The sequence below is a fragment of the Phaseolus vulgaris genome, chromosome 7, assembly GCF_000499845.2.
Source record: "Phaseolus vulgaris cultivar G19833 chromosome 7, P. vulgaris v2.0, whole genome shotgun sequence".
Lineage (NCBI taxonomy): Eukaryota > Viridiplantae > Streptophyta > Magnoliopsida > Fabales > Fabaceae > Phaseolus > Phaseolus vulgaris.
The window spans coordinates 36,087,794-36,109,179 of record NC_023753.2 but is presented as its reverse complement, the minus strand read 5'-3'; the positions used below and the strand labels follow the sequence as shown (position 1 = coordinate 36,109,179).

The window sequence follows — 21,386 nt, the reverse complement described above, 5'->3', positions numbered from 1 at the left end:
CTCCATTCATTTTTTAAATTTCGTGTGACACTTCACAAACTTATAATATATTGGTATTATATTAATTTAGAATTTGAACATCCATAAATTATTTTACATATGAAATTAGATAAACCGCGTTGGTGAATGTTTTGAATCTATTAATATGCATTCTAATTATTTTTTTCTTATGATATTTGTTAACTGTCACGTAAATTTTAAACAACCAAGAATTTCAAGAATTTGATACTTAATCCTTTTATTACAAATTTCACCTAAACAGACAAGAAAAACTCTAATAATAAATTTAGTTAAATTGTAAAAGTGAAGATGATTTATTTACGGATAAAATCGAGATACTACTATAAAAGAATATTTAATATGATTAAAAAAAAGCCTTTAACGACGATTTTTTAGTCAACATTGAAACATGAGACTTTCACAGATTCAAACAATATATATTATATGGTATATGCGATGATGATTGAAATCTAATTATCATCATATTTGTCACTTAGGACAAAGGTTATGTGGTGTACTTTTGTTTAAATCAATTATATATACAGAGACATACAATGATAATTCTTACCATAGTTATTGTTGAAAATACACATACAATGACAATTCTCGTCATAATTATTATTATTGTTTCTACTTTTTAAATATTATTTTATTTTATGATATTTACTTCGATTAAATCAACCTTCATCCAACAAAAATTCATTCAAAACCCACAATTTATAGAATATGGGTTCAATACAATTTATAATCAAGGTGTAATATTATTTGATTCATAATGAAAAACATTCATAACTCAACATGTTTAAGATTATACAAAAATTTAATAAAATTGTAAATAAATATAGCAATGGTCATTATTGTAAAACGTAAAGAATTGTATTGAAAAAATAAAATTAATCAATTATAAAGTCTAAAAACTAATTCAATATGTCAACTACCTTGTACAAGATAATAAAATATATTACTCCAGTTAAGTGTATATATTAGAGTCAAACAACTGTAACCATGAAATATTGCAAGATATACAAATTTATATTATCGCTTAAATTATAAATAACTAATTTATTAATAAATTGATATAACATAGTGAATTATTTTGTCACAACCTTTTCGATTCTTATTTGTACAATAGTCGTCATTTGCATATATATACTCATGTCTTTGTTTATTATATAGTTTAATATCAACATGATTAACGCATTTATTTCATATATAAACGTGAATAAGTAACTTGTATTTAATGCAACTAAATAACGTTAATTTTTTGATTTTGCACTTTATCTAACCTTCATAATATTATATCTAGATAGACACTAATAACAAGAAAACACTAGTTAGTGTAGAACTATAAAAGCTTAATTATTCTACGAGAGGTAAGAAAATCGATTTTCATTATCAATATACTATTCATTAAAACAGAGAAATCACTATTATAATTTATTATGAAAAGTATGAGAAAACCAAAAAGAAAGATTTTTGAAATCAGATTTTAAGTCTAGAGTTGATTACACGTAAAAAATATGTTAACACCTACAATGTTTATCGTAAGACGATTACTATTAATTAAATGTGCAAAAAATAGGTGATTTTTATAATGTATATTTTTTTCTACGAATGAAATAGAAAAACATGTAAAAAAAGGAAAATATTTTTTGGAATTTTTTATTTTAACCCGACAAGGATTTTGGCAATGAAAAATTAAGGATTTTGTAGTTTTTTTATGACTTAATTACTTTTTGGTTTTCTAATTTCGTCCTATGTTTTTTTTTTAAATATGTAATTTGGTCTTTTCGAAACTCAACATAATAACATTTTAAAATTTACAAAAGAAAATCTTAATTATTAAACGAATCTGAAAAGCATGATAATTTCTGAAATTTGACGAAAAACAAATCTTAGTTATCAAACGAGTCTGAAATTCAACATTAGAATTTCTAAAAATTTATATAAAAAAAATAAAATGAATGCAAGTACGAGACCCTAAAACAAAAAGTATGTAAACGAAGATGATAATTTTAAAAAATGTTGGAAAAAAGAAATTTCAGACGTAAAAATTGAAATTGAAAACATTAAATAAAAGAGCGTGATGCCCTGGAATTCACATGGTGTAACCTTAAATTCAGATGCACAACATTAACAAAACTGAGACGTAAATTGGCACACATGATTTTACGTTACATATATTATAGAATGAAGGCAAATAGAATTGTTTGATAAAAACATTGAAAATGAAAAAAGAGGTCCCACCAAGACAACATTCGAAAAATGAAAAGGAGTGAAAAGTGAAACACGTTTCTAACCAAGAGACTTGCATCATCACCATGTGACACTATTTGAAAAAATTAAAAACATTACTTTCACGCTCCTTAAAAAAAAATACTCTCCTCTAACAACTAACTTTAATTATACAATAATATATATTATAATTTTATATAAATAAATAAATAGGTGAGAAGTTCATATGTTGTTAAATGCATAGAATGATCTCATAAAAACTTGGCAAAACAACAGATTTCCGCACACAGAAGACGTAGAAGAACGTATAATCCAGAGACAGAAGCGTAGGTGCAGTGAGTGCAGAGGCAACTACCATTCCTCTAAACAGAGCTATGAAAACGGAAATGCAGCAACGAAAACAGAACAAAACAGAAAAGCAGAGTTCTTGGTGGTTGAGAGTTTGCATTTGGCTGTAGAAGAATGATAATGGAAGTGTAGAATGAATGAATGAATGGGAGAAGAATGTGTGAATGAGGAGAGTCAGAGACTGAAAAGCGTGGGATTTTTTTACGTGGGTGCTGTGTGTAGTGAGAGAGGAGTCACAACATTTTTAATTTTTCAAACACAAAGAGGGAATAGTCTGCCAAAATTCATTTTCTATTATGTTATTTACTAGTTTTTTTGTTTTTATTTTATTTTATTATTATTATATATATATATATATATATATTAAAATAATGAATTATTTAATCAAAAATAAAATATTTGAATTATTTAAAGATTCATATTCTTTATTTATTATTTTTTAAAAATTTATTGCATTTATTATTTCTAAATTTTATTTATTTATTATGTATTTTATATATATATATATATATATATATCAATTTAAAAATTAATGAGTGAGGTATGATTTTTATTTTTTTTAAATATTCTTTTATTTATGTGGTTCAACTCCTTCCACCTCACTATTGGCCCGTACAGATTATGATGCGGGGTGGAATCGGGCTAAGCATGTCAACGAACTATATTAATGAGTTCGTATCGCGCTTTTTGATAGTAGGTTGTGGGTCGGCCCACATGGCTTGTCCCGCATTGTCATCCCTAAATGGTCCCATAAAGTATTGATATCCGGTACCAACCGAACACCATGGAGAGGAATGTATTAATTAAAACGCATATTAACATTAATTAAAACCATATGAAAATTAGGTGATAAGAGCATTAAGCAACACACATCATAATCTAGATCCAACAGTAAAAGATTCATCATATATTTTAAATATGCATAATAATCAATGCAAATGTACGTCATTATTATAACATTAATTGTACCAAAAATACTAAATAATCAATTAAGTGTGGGAAAACCTTTCAGATGCACTTTTGACCAAGAACCTAAGAAAGGAAAACATGACTTAAGTAAAAAAAAATCAATTGTTCTAGCACTTATTGTCTAGCCCCTCAAACAAAAACAAAAGCAATTTACAACATATTTTAATAGTATAATAATTAATAATTTATATTCAAATATAAAAAAATATTATTAAAATGCCGAGTTGTGAAATGAGAGTAATTAATTTTTTTAACTGTTAAAACAACGAGAGAAGGAAAAGTGATTGAGAGAATGTGTGAATGAGAAGAGTGAGAAGAGAGTGGGAAGCGTAGGATTTTTTAAGGGAAAATGATAGTTGTAGACAATCTTTGATGTTATAAGTTTAAAATTAAATATATATAATAAAGTATAAATATTTGATATCCTCTCAATTCTTTGTCTGTTACATTATATCCACAGAAACAAATAAACCCTTAGTGTTCTTATCACTTAATTTTCGTATGATTTAATTAATGTTCTTATCACCAGATACCAATACGTTATAGGACCATTCGGTTCCTAGCAGTTATAGATGATAATGCAAGACGGTTCAATAAATAATTATAAAAAATATAATTTAAAATAAATAATAAATTAAAATTGTCTTCTATTCTTAATTCTAAATGATATGAAAGTACTATAGGATGTACCAGAAGATAATTATTAATATTTTTTAATAACATATCTTAAGTACAAACTCTTATGATTATGATTGATTTATTTGTTTATGTGATAAGTTATATAATGTAAATTAAGACATCAAATCAATCAAATTGAAGAGAGATATTCACTAAGACAATTTGTCGATGTATAGACTTAGTATCCAATAAACTTACCACTATCCTTGATTTTGCCATTCACTTAAAAAATATTTTGAATTGGATAAAGTATTAATGAGATAAGAAGTAATTAATATGAATCATCCAAATTTTTATTTATTTTATATGCATTTGTGTTTAGATCCAGTATAGATATATTATTCATTGTACGAAAATTTGTTATTTGATGTGATTATATTTTGAATATAAAAATGAAGTTGTAAATGTAAGAATTAAACCTAAATGAAGTTAATTGATATATATATATATATATATATATATGTGTGTGTGTAATTTACGTTTTAAATGCATTTGATTTTGTAAAATCCTTTTGGATGATTCTCATCACAATTATATATGTAAAGTAATATACTTATAAGATTAGGGTTTATATGTATGGTATTAGACCATATTGTATCTTAGATAGACATGAGGAAAATAGGTATATTTGTAATATGATTTTGTGTTCTAATTTCTAACCTAATCTTACTTCCTTTCCTCACACGATCTTGCAATGATTATAAAGATGACATTATTAAAAAGGCTATTTTTAAAAATAAAGCTCCACATGTGTTCAAATTTTAATTTTAACATGATAAAAGTAAGTTTTGTATCAAAAAGCTAAACCTTTTAGAAATATTATTAAAACTAATATTTTTTGTTTTTTTCTGTGAATAGTGATTTGAAAAGATTGTTCAAATTAGAATCTTAATTCAGAGGATTGGGCAAAAACCCAAATGAAATGAATGATTTGATTTGATTTTGTTAAGAGGCAAAGAAAGGAGATTTGCATGGCATGCAATGCAAGACAGCTAATGAAATTGATAGAATGTTTGGGAAAAGAAATGGAAAAGTGTTGGTCCCACATTGGAGAGGCAAGAAATAATGATCCAACAAACACATGGCTCCAACTACACACCAACGTCAAGCGCTCATTAAGGAGCACTCAAAGGAAAGAGAGAGAGTGAGAGACATTTGCAAATTGCAACAACTTTCAAACCCTCTCTTTATTCCTCATCCTCTCCCTTTACACATTTCCCTTCAACTTCCTCTTCTCCTTTAATTATTCTATATCTTCTTTTCAATTTTATTAATTCTCCCCTCTTTATTTCATCTTTATCTATTTCAATTCATCTTTTCCATTTTTTTTTCTTTTTATTGTTACTAATACTATGTATTTTCTTTATTTAACTGATAATCTAAATCTAAGTCACATAAATTAAGATATCAGGTCATGAAGAGTTGAAAGACACTTATTGCACACGGTAAAATGTGTAGATGTACATCTTGAGTTGTAATGAACTTATCCTAATTCATTACTCTTAGGTTCGCTTATTAATCCAAATCTTGAATTAGATCAAATGTTAATATATAATAGAACATAGTTAATATGAGTTTCTTGAAAAGATGATAATTAATTTATTTGTTGAATATTCTTTTATATATAAATTTATGTGTAGTTTATATGATTTTTATATGTTTGTATTCGATTGACTTGAATTGTTTTTTAATACTAATTAAAATGTTTTATTTTATATACATTTTTCTCGTGTTGAAAATTTAGTTCAATAATTTACTTTTGTATACATTAATTGTATGGTGCAAGAACAACATAGCAACATTTAGAAAGTATTAAAGTTTTATTTTAAACTCTTTTGAAAAAAAATGTATTTATATTTTTCATTGTATCTTGAAATATTTACTGTTTTATAAAAGTTCTTTGTTGGATTTATAGTAAAGTAGAGAATTTTGTGGGTGTGTTATACTATTTTTCTCTTAATTGTGCTAGAAATTTTTAGAAGTTGGTAGCCTTTTATGTTGACACCTTTTACGTTTCACTCAAACTATTGTTCTTGATGTGAGAAAAAAAAATTCTTCTTGAATTTTGATAATCCATTTCTTGTAATTACATTACCAAAGGATACACATGCAAGATCCTTTAAGTATTAGGTATTATACTGTGTCAAAATGAACATAGGGACATGTAAATAATCTTTATTAGGATTGAATGATGAGACTCAAACTAGTGTAAAACTTTATTTTAAATTTGAAATGTTTATTTTAATTATATTGTTCTTCTATATACTTAATGCTTATATTAGTTTAATAATCTTTTACTTGATTAATTAGAATTTGATTATCATTGGACAATGCTTTTACATAATTTTTGTGAAGAACTTCTAATTTGAATTAGGCATCTTGTTTACAATGTTAATTGATTCATTATAATTTGTAAACGATTGAGATTATTTTCAATCAATTTAAGTATTTTTTAAAGAAATTAATATTCGAATAATTTAATTAGCTTATGATATGATTGAAATTTAGACAAATAAATTTATATTTAACTAATGTATATGAAGGGTGGTTTTTGTAAAAATCAATCCTAAATTCTTCACATTTTAGTTTATCAAATCATTTTAATTTATTTGTCAATTTATTCAATAATTTTTTTTAATTCAATGTTTAATTTATTTATTTTATTTAAAACAAAATATTTAATTATTCAAAAATTAAAAATTAAGCCTTCTAACTTAAATATTGGGTTAGCCCTTTGGAATTCAAATTATTTTAAAAAAATATTACTTATGGATTTATTACATCTATCAAATTATAAGATGAAGATATTAGAGATGGGAGTATACTTAGTATAACATTTAGTGATGTAAAAGAAGAGACAAAGACATTGGATGAGACAAAGACATCAAAGGTTGCATAGTTTACTATTATAATGCTTGCTTAAGCTAATCATATAAATGGCAAGTCTACCCATTCCTACAATAACCCAAACCCAATTCCTCATAAACACCAACCCAAATCTAACCAAAAATGGATTAAAACATAATTTACCAAAAACACAAGATTATGTATAACTAACTTGTTAAACTATTTGGTAAGAAAACAAGTGATTGGGCTACAAATATGATTGATACGTCACTAGTTTCTATTGTTACTTTGCAAAAATTTCCTACACCTCCATGCATTTATTTTGGTTTCTTTTTCATTTTAAAATGAGTGTTTTCACATGTGGTTGTGGTTGTTTGTGGTGGATGTGTTTTCGTTTGTTTTTTTTTTCATTTTGTTGGTGTATATCGGATTGCGAAATTCATAACATCCCCTTAATTAAAATTGTATTCTATATTGTACAATCCGAAAGTCACAAAACCTAAAAAAAAAGGTGCAAATATATAGTACAAAACTAAAAAAAAAAAATTATCTTCGTTGGAGAACATCAAATATAACAAATCTTTTCGTCAATCTCTCACACATGTTCACATGATAGAATTGTTCTCTTAAGCATTGCAAGTTGAGAAGAATAAAAGTGTTGTGGTTGAAAGGGAGGTATGTGGCTGGAAAAAAGATATGCGGTTGGAATTGATGTACAATTGAGATTATTTAAAAAAAGTGAAGTTATATTTCATTTAGAACTATTTAAAAAATTTAAAAAGGTTAAAATCGAATTTCCATAATTAATATGAAGTTACATAGGAAAGTTAGAGAGATGGAGGGAGAATTTGCCTTGTTACATGATAGCAAATACCAACAATGAAAAAAAATTATACATACCAAAAGTACTAAAAATTTGTTTTAATACTAAAAACAAAATCTCAAACATATTTAGAGATAGAAATAAAATAAACTTGAATATATAAAACAAGAAATAAATAAATATTTCAATGCTTATTTATACAAATGAAATAAATATTTCTGTCAATAAAGAAATGAAATGTTTTACTTTTTTATTTATTCTTATAATATTTTTTAATTTTTATGTTTTAAAAATCATATTTAGAATTATTGAAAACTAAAAAAAGTGAAAAAGAGAAGTCTTCTCCTGGGTATTTCATCCTAGGTTGATACAAAAAAAAATTGTAAATCATATAAAGTAAACTTTTATTTTTAATTTTTTAAACAAATAATAAAAATATTACATGGTTTGACAATTCTCCATTTTTGTTCTTGTTTTAATTTATGTGTGAGAGATATAATCTAAAGCATAAAATGTTACATCAAGTAGACCCTTCCACAACCTATATAAAAGTTATTGATAGAGAAACTTGCATGAGTATGCTTTATGTCACACCTCAAAGATTCACTCACATGAACATAAACCACTTGCATATTATCACCCTCTTCAAAAACCTATTTAGATATTTAATTGTGAAAATGAGATCTTTTAGATATTATAAATTTGTGGTTTTAGATTATTTTAGAATTATGAAATTTAAAAATATAATTTGGATTTTATATTCTAAAATGTATCAATGTGAACTTAAAAGATATTTTTAAATCATATAATCTAAAATATATTTGTAAATTAGTGGAAAGAAATTACCTGTTAATACTGCACATTTCTTTTTAATAAGGATGATGATATTTGAACACCAATCAAATAAAAGACACTCATTTAACAAATTAAAATAATAATAATTGTTTTATTTTTAATGCAAAATTTTAATATTATTATATTATTAAAGTAGATTATAAAGTGGATGTAATTTTTGTAAAGAATATGAAAGTATTATTTTCCTTTTATTATTGAACAAGGAGAATAAGTCTTTGCTTCCTGCACCTCCCAAATTCCCTCCAATAGGCCCAAAAATTTAGTATAGCCCTTTATAACATGGAAGATGCAAATGAATGAAGAAAGTGGTTTCAGAATACAATTCCAAAATAAAAGTGATAAAAGCAACTTTAAAATTATCTTTCAATTATTTATTTGTTGAATAGATAATAGAACTTGTATTTTTATTACACACACTTAATGTCAAATAACCAAGGTCTAAGTTTTAGATGATTATAATTTAAAATTTAATATTTTAAAGAAAATAAAAAAACTACCAATTAAGTCATAAAAACTAATTTTAATTTTTGTAAAACTTATTTTAGCTTTTTCCCAAAATTATTTATATAAATCTTGCAAGTGAAGTGAAATGAAATGAGTTCGAAATAAAGGTAGTTCAAATGAAATGAGTGAACTTCATTATACATAACTCACTTTTTCTTTACCTTCCAAAGTTACACATAAACTTTACTATTTGTAAAGCATATTTTGTTCCCTCCATTAACCATTTAACTTCAACAACCCTATTCTACATGTATCTTTGCCACACATGTTATCACTAATTTAATAGAAATAAGTTTATATTCGCTTATTTTAAAAAATATATATATAACCAAAATGTTCAAAATAATGGGACAAAATTAAAGAAATCATGATAATAATAAGACAAAAAACTATTAAAACTTCTTAAAAATGTAATAACATGAGTATTTCATCGATTGAAATTAATATCGTTAATGGCATAAATCATTGCTAGTTTTTTTTTATAAATTGTATGTGTGTAAATTAAAATGTAATATTCAATGGTTAATACTTATATCATTATCGTTTTATTTTTGAAATATGAGAAATTTGATTGAACTTTATGTTAAACGATAAATCAAATTGAAATAAATAAATTAATTAATTAATTAATAGAAGTAATTAAATCCCTAAAAAATTATAATTGAAAACCATCAATCATTGTGTTGCAATAAAAATGCAAAAGAATAAAATGAGGAAAGTGTGTTTTAAAAGAGAATAAAGCAAAAGGGTAACAAAAGAAGGTAGTTAGTAGTAACTAACAACTGAAAAAAGTTCCAGTGCTGAGTCTTTTTTAGTGAAGAGTGAGAATTGTAGTTGATTCTTTCACAAAGTGTTATTCGAAGGAAAACTCACCTAGTGGATCATCATACAAAGGCTAATGTTGTTAATGCCACTTCCTTTTTCTAGGGCTTTCTCTTCCTGCAGCTACATAATTTCTGGCGCACCCCCATAATTCTCAAAATAACCATTTTACCATTTTTTAAAATAACTTATGAATTACCTATCCTGAAAATTTTTCCATAACACAACTTTATGAAATTCATGAAATATATTATCGAACAATTTTTATAGAATATGATAAATTTTTTTGAAACAAGATTTTTAGAATGCAATTTTCATTACACATAAAATACATTTTGGAACAAATGTTATAAAATAGTACTTTTAGAACAAACTTTTTAAAATGTATATAATCTCTTTCGAAATATGTTTTTTAAGAAGACTGTTTCTTCCTGTACCTCCACCTCCATTTGCTCTTCTTCCACCTCCACAAATTTTTGATATTTCAAAAATGTCTTTAAATAATATTTTGGATTACGTAATTTAGACATTTTTTTTCCAAATTTGTAATTAGTTTCTGGATCATGTAATCCAAAAGCTTTTTTTAAGATGTATGATTTGTCTCTGGATTACATAATATGAAATTCTAAATTAACTTCTGAATTATGTAATCCAGAAGTCTCTTTTCAAATGTGTGTCCGGATTATATAATCTGAAAGCTACTCTTAAATCCAAACTTCTGGATTATACAATCCGAAATACCATTTTTTAAAAATATATTTCGAATTACATAATCCATAAGCTATTTTTAAATCCGAAATTAATTTTCAGATTATGTAATCCGAAATATAAGAGTGATATAAGAAGGATAAAAATGTATTTTCAAATTTTGTATTGAGTGAAAAAATAATATATAGAGTTGAAAGAAGAAACAGTCTTCCTAGAATGAGTTTTCTTGAATAAGTTTTTCGAATGTGTTTCAAAAAGAGCTTTCTAGGACGAGTTTTTTTTTGTGCAGCAGCGAAAGCGACGATGGAGTGTAGTGAGGGAGAAGCAAATGAAAGGCAATTTGATAATTTTATCCAACCATGGGGTGCAAATTGAAAATTGGGGGGGGGGGGGGGGTGTAGAAAGAAAAATCCATTGTTTAGTATAACTCGGCTTTTTCTTCCCCTTAAAATAAGTTTATGTTGATTGTGAAACACAATAAAAATATTTTCACTTAAATATGTTTTCAGTTAATATAATTAATTAAATTCAAATTTTAATTTCTTGAAAATGAAAAAGCACCACTTTTGATTCTTAATATTATATTACATCAATTGATCACTAACAAAATATTGAGTGATTAATTGGTAAGGGGATATAATATTAGCCTTAAACACCTAAAAAAAACTTTTACAATTTATAAAATAAATATTTTTTTATAAATTTATGTTAAAATGAATACTGTGTACTAAAACTAATGATTTGAAATTTGAAGATGAAAATGAAAGGAAAAGTATTTATAATGATTAAAACTAAAATTCATACATGGACTAAAATTAATCATTCTAATTTTTCTAGAAACTAAAAACAACACAAAATTATAATAACCAAAATCAAAAGTCATTAATTTTACAGGGATTAAAAATTTGTTTAAATTATTATTTCACTTACCTTTTTCAGTTTCATTTTTTTCCATTATGACAATCTTATATCTTAAAATATTCGTAATCAAACTTAAAATGAAACAAATTAACATATACGAGAAGATTAAGAGTTACAAGGCACCGTAATTAAAAATTGTATTGAAAAAAATGAGTTTGAACTAATTTTTTTTGAAAACTATAGTATAAGTTTTGAAAGAGTAATAAAGGAAATGAGTTTAAAAACAACACATTGAGAAAAGTCATTTTCCAAAGTGAGATATGAATAACTCGTGATAAAATGAAAATTGAATACACAAGATATAAGTATCGTCAACAATATCATACGCATTATTATCATGCATAATTTGGAAATTATTTTAGACAACAAAAATTTTGTATGTTAAATAATTATTTTATGCAACTTCAATATAATAACAATACTTTTTAAAACATTTCCTTATAATTTCAAATAAAGCTTTAACATTTTATACCATAATTTTCTATCCATTCTATTAATTGTAATAACAAAAATAATATTTATTTAATGATAATACAGCTAAATTTAAACATTATTTTATAATACATGTTATAATATATGATATTAATAAATTTACTAATCGATTTTCTAAAATTAATTTACGATTGACATATTTTATATATAAAAATGCATAACATAGTTTTACTTGATTTAAAGTAATTAAAAAATACATTTAATAAATTTTTTAAATGTCATTTAGTTAAATTTTAAAAATTTATTGCTTACTTATATTATGTAAATAAAAAATTATAAATAAAAATTAAATTAGTTAAAGATATTAAAGTACTTTTACTTACTGAATAAAAATTAAATACTTAAATGGATTAAAAAATATAAAATATCTGTGTTTAAAATTTTAATTGAAACTAAAATAATTTAAAAACTAAATTTAATAAATGTTCTTCTAAAAATTTAAATAAAATAATATTGCTAATATTTTTATAACAATTAACTAATAACGATATTAAAATATCTATATTTATTAAATGAAAATTAAAGAATTAAATTGCTTAGAAATACTAACATATTTATATTTACTGAAGAAACAATGGAATACTTAAGCTAATATAAAATGTAAGGAAATAATTATATTATAAAATTCTAATTTAAAAATAAATCAAAATATATTTTGAAAAAGAAAAACAAGTAAAAATTTGGTTGTAGAAAAGACGATTTCTATTTTCATAAATTTTTGAAAAGTTGAATAAAATATGGCGAGAATTGGGTCTCTCAGTCCTATGTAGTATACTTTAATAAATAAAAGCAAAAACAATTTATTTAAATAAAAAAGTATATTAAATCTATGGTGAAAAAACAACTTTTATGTGGAATAAATTTGGTGTCTTGATTACAAGGAAACAAATGAGACATTAAATATTCATGAGATATTATAATAATAATAATAATTTATAATTGATATGTTTTTAGTTTATGTTTTAAATACAATATTAAATGAGCTGTTATTAATATCAACATATTTAATTTAATTATAATTAAATGTTATATACTACTATGGTAAATCTAATTATTATATGTGTTTTGATTTTTTTATGAATGATGTTAATGTTATAATCTCAAATTTTAAAGGATTGAGAAAGAAAATGTAAAGAATTAAATCTCGACATTGAATGTATTAGAATATTTGTAGTATTTTTTTTTCTAAAATAAAGTTTGAAAAAGGAATTGTATTAATTGAATTTATTTGTTCAATTTTAAATTTTATTACAGTTCTAACAATTATGTAAAAATATATTTTTGTAGAATAGTATTACAAACTTCAAAAACTGCAATAAATTTAATAACTTCAAAGTAACATTAAGATTTTAAAATTATTTTAATTTTTCTATAAAAACACAATCTGGGATAACCCAATTCTGATAGTGGTAAGTCGGTGGATTTGTTTAGGAATTATCTTAACACAAAAGGATAATTTGGGAAAACAATTTGTACCACAAAACGATGATTCATGAAGTTGATTATTAATTGAAGACCACGTTTTTTGTGTTCTTCCGAGTCCCGTTCCAATCTCAAACAGTTGGCACGCAACTCAACTCACTCTCTCTCTCTAGATTCCTCTTTCTCTCTCTCTAGATTTTCTCTCGCTCTGCTGAAGAGAATCGAGCACGATGCAGTACAGGAACCTTGGGCGATCGGGGCTGAAGGTGAGCCAGTTGTCGTACGGCGCGTGGGTGAGCTTTGGGAACCAGTTGGACGTGAAGGAGGCGAAGGCGTTGCTCCAGTGCTGCCGCGACAACGGCGTCAACTTCTTCGACAATGCGGAGGTCTACGCGAACGGCCGCGCCGAGGAGATCATGGGGCAGGCGATCCGGGAGCTCGGGTGGAAGCGCTCCGACGTCGTCGTTTCGACCAAGATCTTCTGGGGCGGCCAGGGCCCCAACGACAAGGGCCTCTCGCGCAAGCACATTGTGGAGGGCACCAAGGCTTCGCTCAAGCGCCTCGACATGGACTACGTCGACGTTATCTACTGCCACCGCCCCGACACCTCCACGCCCATCGAGGAAACCGTGCGGGCCATGAATCACGTGATTGACAAGGGCTGGGCTTTCTACTGGGGCACCAGTGAGTGGTCCGCCCAGCAGATCACCGAGGCCTGGGCTGTGGCCCAGAGACTCGACCTCGTCGGGCCTATTGTTGAACAGCCTGAGTATAACCTCTTGTCCAGGCACAAGGTTCTTGCTCCACTCCATCTAGTAGCACACTCTAATTGCTTTGCACTTATTTTATTGCATGATTGAACTTCTCTGAATAAACACTTATATGGGAAGAAAAAAGTGAATTATACTCTTGCTTTTCGATATGTTAAAAGCCGATTTGTTTTTTTAGTGGTTGATAATCTTTTGAAAGAGGGAAATAGTGAAGGTTTTAGTATAAACTATTTCTTTTTTATTTTTGTTTCATTGCTCTCTTTTTTTTATTTGGCTCTGGTCTTTTGATTGGCCTTATTTGACTATATAATGATGCAGGTTGAGTCTGAGTATCTTCCTCTGTACACCAACTATGGCATAGGCCTCACTACATGGAGTCCTCTTGCCTCTGGAGTGCTCACTGGGAAATATAAGAAAGGAGTTATACCTTCAGATAGCAGATTTGCATTGGAAAATTACAAAGTACTTTTCCATTTGATGAAATCTTTATAGAATCCTCATTTTAGCTGATGCGATCTGGCATTTAGTTTAATGTTTTTCAGACAAGTAGTGATTTTGTTATGTTTAGGACTGAAGGTATTTGTGCTTACAATCTAAGGACTGGGGCTGGGATTTTTTTGTTTAATATTTTTGGACTGTTGTGGCTTTTGTTTAAGTACTCTTTGTGTGGTGCTTTTCGTAGAATCTGGCATCGCGATCACTGGTTGATGATGTGCTTAAGAAGGTCGATGGATTGAAGCCAATTGCGGATGAGCTTGGTGTTCCACTATCACAACTTGCGATTGCATGGTGTGCCGCTAATCCCAATGTTTCTTCTGTTATCTGTGGTGCTACAAAGGAGTCTCAGGTTAGTTCTTTTAGCTGTTTAAGGAGATCGCTAGTTTATCTATTGTTGAAATGTTGATTGCAATTTGTTAGAGTTGATTGCAAATTGTTGAAATGTTGTTCATATGTCAATTCCTACGAGCTAGGATTGTTGGTCATTTTTCCTTATTTTTCTTCATTTTGCCTATTATTGAATTTTGTTCTTGATGAGTTCTGAGATGAAAGGATAAGAATTGTTTTGATTATGTGTGGAGAGATTTTTAGTGCCTGTTCTTCTTTATTTTAAGTGTGGTACGAAACTTCGCCTTAGACCAATTCACGGACCTAGACATGGAAGGTATATGTTGATGCCTCTTTTTTTGAGTTTGTTTCATATTATAAACCTGTTTCTTTTAATGACGACATATGTAGTAATTTTTCCACCATTGTCAATCTTCCTTTCACACCATGAGATGAATATGCCCATAATTTGGGATGCTTCTCTAGCACCTTTTCAAGTATGTCATCATTCACAACCTAGTGAAATTTCAACATGGAACCTATCTTTGACGGATAATTATATAGTGGTCATGCATGATCCTTCCCATTATCTCTAGTACCGAATTTGGTCTCCTCTGAAAGTGATTGGCCTTTTCATAGACCTGTGCATGCTTTAAAAATAATATAGACAATAAAAATAACTCATAATAAGTCTTGAGTAATGAGATCCAATACATAACACAACTAAGGATAGGTTCAAAATTCACAAAATTACTCATAAACAACTAATAAATTCATAGATGCTTAATACTAACAAACTAACCAAGAAGATTGTTTATATTAAAAACATGATAGATATCCTCCCCCACATGATTTTCATTATTGTCATTTCCTCCATGACATTCATCACTATCAACAATTAGAGGAACCTTCAAATCATCTATAGGTGTGTAGCAACAACACTACTAACTTCTCCAATTTCAATTAAGATGTCTTCATTTGAAGCATCCAAAGTTGAGTTTACTTCATCCTCCTCCACAATCCATTCATCATTAGAATGAAGATCATCAATGTTATAGTCATTTATTTTTATGATGTCTTTTTTGTTCAATCTTGAATTAGCCATCACCACCAACACCACAACATTCATGGTCTTTTGCCGTAAGCTATTTATTTCCTTTTCTTGGTGTAAACCTAAATAATTATAAAATTCATCAAAACATCATATTAACCTACTTGGTGGTATAGGTAAATAATAATGAAGTCAATTTCATAAATTTAAATTCTTACCCTCTCAAAAGCACTTGAACTCAAGAACCCTTTTGAACTCTTCTCCATTTGATGTATTAAATGGAATAACATTGTTATAGAAAAATAAAGCAATTTCTTGACATGCATACTCCTCTCGCTTATCTTGAAAATGGCATTGATAGTAGTTTGATTGCCCTTTTCTTTAAATACTTGATGAGTCATAACCCCCTTCTTCTTGCCTTAGTCTTTTTTCCAGCATCTTTTGAATCAACCATGCTAGTCAATTTTGATTTTTTTAATTGAATGTTGCCGCAAGTGATAAACAACATCCAACATTGTTTAACATCTTCCGGTAATGCTATACATGCTTCAACATCCTTTAAAGTTCCTGCTAAATGATGTTTTAATCTATAGATTTCACTTGTAATACTTTCTCACAATATTTGACCTTCACATTCATTGCTTTCCCATCAATTGAAACACAATGAACTTCACAATCCTTTCTCCAATACCGCTTTCTTTTGTGGCAGCGTGATTTGGACCACCTTTAAAATTGATGCCATTTTTTCCTTCAAATGATAAAAACAAAGAACTCTACAAAGAACCTTTTCTTTAAAGAATCTGAAATGTGGTGGTTTTCTGATGGCACACAACAGAATGGTTTACATGTGGACAAACTACACAACCAATCTCAATAGGATGCACAGTTTAGTTTACATTGATTGAGCAAAGAAGCAATAAACACAAAACCAATGTAACCTGTTGTAGCGGAAGGAAAAGAAGTACTCCTGTAACCATATGCATATTCGTAACTTTTGAAATTATTTTTCGTAATAAGGAGGATTAAAAATATATTGTACATATAGTTGTGCAGCAATGAAATAATTGCTCACACATCCCTGTACGTGCACAATTTTAACTCGCCTACAAGAATGGACTTCACAACCTTTAAATTTTCATATTTTTTCTGTTTCCTGTTTCTTTTGTTCAACTCGTTCAAGTGACCATGAACGCAATTGATGTCATTCTTAATTTGAGATATAACTTGCAAGAATGAACATTGCCATTGTAATATTATCTTATTTTTTTCTGCTTTCTTTTGCCCAGATTCAAGAGAACATGAAAGCCATCGATGTCATTCCATTACTGACTCCTGTTGTGATGGAGAAGATTGAAGCTGTTGTTCAAAGCAAGCCAAAGCGCCCTGACTCGTACAGATGAAATCGGAGTTTTTCCATGGTTGACACATCTTAAATATGCATTAGATAGTAGACTCCTTCATCCCTGGGCACTGGAGTGAAAATTCATGTTGAAATTTATTGGTTTGGTTTATGTGATTTCCTCCTGAGACTCTTTTTTTTTTCTTATATTTTCCTTCTTTGATTTTGGAAACGAAGGATTAAGATCTTGGAGTTTAGGCTTACGTTTGCCTTCTGAAATAATTGATTCCCATCGATTGAATTATTTTAATGTCTTATAAATGTGATACTATTATTTGGATCTTGAGAGTCCAATTGCATTTCTTGATCCATTACCATGTAGTTAGCTTGATCTCGTGGAATAAGGCATGCTTAATTGGTTATTTTGGTGAGGGCGTAAATTCATTTCATTGTGGCATATTGAACGAATCACATTCTTGAATCTAAGTGTAGCTAAACAGCTAAACCATGTTATTGTGCATAACCCTTTCTTTGGTGGAGAAATGGCTACAATTTTTTCTTAAAACTGCACCATTTTCATTAAAATACCATTGTTCCATTTGGATTATTTATCAAAAATTGGAAAGAGACCATCCTTTTTCATGTGTTCAACTATCACACATCACACCTTAAAGTACATCCTCATTTTTTCTATTTAACCTCATTTTTTCTGAACTAGTTTGTCTATTATCTTTTTCAAACAAAAAAAATTATAATTTAATGATAAGTAGGGGATTTTAAATCCTTTCCATATTCATCAATAAAGTTTAACATTTGAATAAATAATGAAACTTTATTATCAAATTAAATGGTAAAACATTAACCATTAACCTAAATGCATTTCAAATATAATCCTCATCTCTTTATCTTTAGAATGTTTCATTTAATGCATTTTTTTTATAAATCCTTATTTTTCTTTGACAAATGACTCTATTTTTGTTTTTATTACTATCTTCGATATTTACTTCTTCAACTCTATATGATTTGTTTTTACAATAATTTTGGAATAGATACAAGAATGACATTCTTGTTTGTTACCAAATGCATGTGAAAAATTAACATAAGCAATACTATATTATATCCTAAAGTTTATTAGAGTAACATATATTCTAAAATATTATAATGGAAAAATGTTAAAACAAGTGTAATAGGTTATTTATTGCGCTTTTACTACAAGAAGCTTATTCTGCATAGAGTTATTCTTTTTCATTAACCTTTTTTTGCAAATTTTCTCTTCAGAGTCTCTTTCTTTCATACTCTTAACCTTCTCTCATCTTTTGTTAACCTCTTCTTATTTTATTTCCACGTTGCTTCATTTCAATCCTGCAAATTCCATGATTTTTGTTTGTAATTTTTGTTCTCAAATATAGGAAGATCTATAATTTAAGTTTAATATTCACTTTTCTTTAGTTTATATAATTTATTATATTTTTAATAATGATTTTTTTTATGGTTAATTGTATAAATATGTTAGATTTATTTTTCAATTAATAATTAAAAAAACACATGCAAAATTAAATATTAAATCAGATTTCTCAAAAATCATAAATAAAATAAAAGAACCAAAGTCCTGAGTAAAGGTTTAATGAAAATAAATCTTCAATTAATTGGAAAAAAATCTCATCAAAAAATATTATATATATATAAATAATATTTAATTATATATATAATATTAATTATATATATATATATATATATATATATATATATATATATATATATATATATCCACGTACGTATCCCTTACGCATCAATCTAGCTTCATCAAAATTGCACGTTTCCAAACTCCTGGATTGGATAATTTGCAAACGCGCTTCTGTGCTGTGAGCACACCTTCCATATTTTGAATTTTCTTATCTATAAATTCCATACAAATATTAACTTATATAAATTTATAGATAAGAAAATTCCTTAAGAACATATTTAATTTTTATTACAGTCTAAAATATATGTTTAATTTGTATAAAGACAAAAATTTATTAAAAAAATGCAATACATATTTAATTTATTTGGAATTTTACACTATCACAGAACACATTTTATCCATTCAAACTTTTTTGGAAATAAATTTTATTTTGCACATAACAGAATCATGTCATATATCTAAGCTATGCTTAATGAAATAATTTTAAAAAACTTTTAAGTTTATGTAATCAAAATTTAGAAAATTAAGAAGATATTACACAACTTAGTGAATGTCCAACATACATTTTTTTTATTCTGGACAAAGATAAAAGCTAAATGGTGAGGTGATAAACATAGAGGGAAAGAGAAAATAAATTATGTTATCATATATATAAATTTTGTATTTTGAGTGAATATGTCAAAAGGAAACAAAGAGAGATGAAAAATAAAGGAATAGGAGAAAATTTTGAGAAAGGTATAGGAAATAGATATAAAAAAAAATTGAAAAAAATTAAAACATTTTTTAAGAAAATTATTGCACAACTTAGTTATTAAAAAGTGATTACTATTGTGTAATAATATATTTGAATTAAATGAAATGGTTGTTTTTAAATGGCTATTGAATTAAAATCTTTTTTTTTTCTTTGGGATATAATTTGATGTTTTTTTCCACCAATGGTAATCTATGGATAATCGGAAATGATAAATCTAACTAGTTTCTCTAAGTAGATATAATAATAACAATTATTATTAATAATATTAGTATTAAAATTATAATATTAATATTAATATTAATACTAATATTAATATTAACAATAATAATAATTTTCATTATATCAATAATTTTAATAATATTATTAATTTTAATAATAATATCAATAATAATAATATTAACAATGATATTAATAATACTAATAATATTAACAAAAATATCAATAACATTAATAACCATATACAAATAATATTAACAACAATATTAGTAATATTGATATTAATAATAACATTAATAAAAAATATTAATATTAATAGATAGATTGTAAAGTTTTATAAATTTGGTAATTAATTTATTTGTAAATTGAACATACTTATTTCTAAAGTTGGTAACTTTTAAGTTTCAATCTTTAGGATATATGTTGTTATTTGGTGCAATGGTACGTCCATAGCTGCTAAGGATTTATCTCTCTCTTTTTTAATAATTTTTTTTTTATCAAAGAATCCAACTAATTTTTATATAATACATTGGTGCACAGGGTTTAATTTAAAAAATATTTATTTGATTTTTTAACATTTTAATATAATTTTAAATAGGAGAAATACGTTAATTTATAAAAATTTAAATTTATTGTATAAATATAAAAATAAAGAACAAATCATTTTAAATCAGTTATGAAAAACATCTTTCTGCTAAAAAAAAAATTAAAATATACTTGTGCACATATAATACATAGATATGTGTTTTCGTGTCCTACATTTAATAAATTATACGTATTTTTGTGTTCATGTTATCAGTTGTGTTTGTGCTATATAGATCATAAGAAGTTTAGAATATCTAAGATAATTTATTCTAGAAAAAAAAAATACAAACTATAATTTATAATTTAAAATTTAAAAATAATTAAATTTCAATTTATTATGATTGTTAACTTTTTAAGAGATGATCTTTTGATAGTTAATTCCAATTATAAATTGTATATTAAAATAAAAAATTAACATAACAAATTATTAAGGCGAACAATTGTTTGCTACAGTTTCAAAGAATAATAAATTTTTTCTTTCAAAATTGTTGATTACAATTAATCAGTCTCTTTCCGTAAGATTCTTTTGTCTTTCCAT

At 26.3% G+C, this 21,386-nt stretch overlaps 1 protein-coding gene across 1 annotated transcript; it reads left to right on the top strand.

The window, feature by feature from the left end:
* Window positions 1–13,610: 13,610 nt before the first annotated feature.
* Window positions 13,611–17,949, top strand: LOC137830417 (probable voltage-gated potassium channel subunit beta). Its single transcript, XM_068637738.1, has 4 exons — window positions 13,611–14,418; window positions 14,713–14,856; window positions 15,077–15,241; window positions 17,557–17,949. Exons 1-4 carry the CDS (start codon window positions 13,855–13,857, stop codon window positions 17,668–17,670), a joined length of 987 nt encoding a protein of 328 aa, XP_068493839.1. The 5' UTR covers window positions 13,611–13,854; the 3' UTR covers window positions 17,671–17,949.
* Window positions 17,950–21,386: the final 3,437 nt, after the last annotated feature.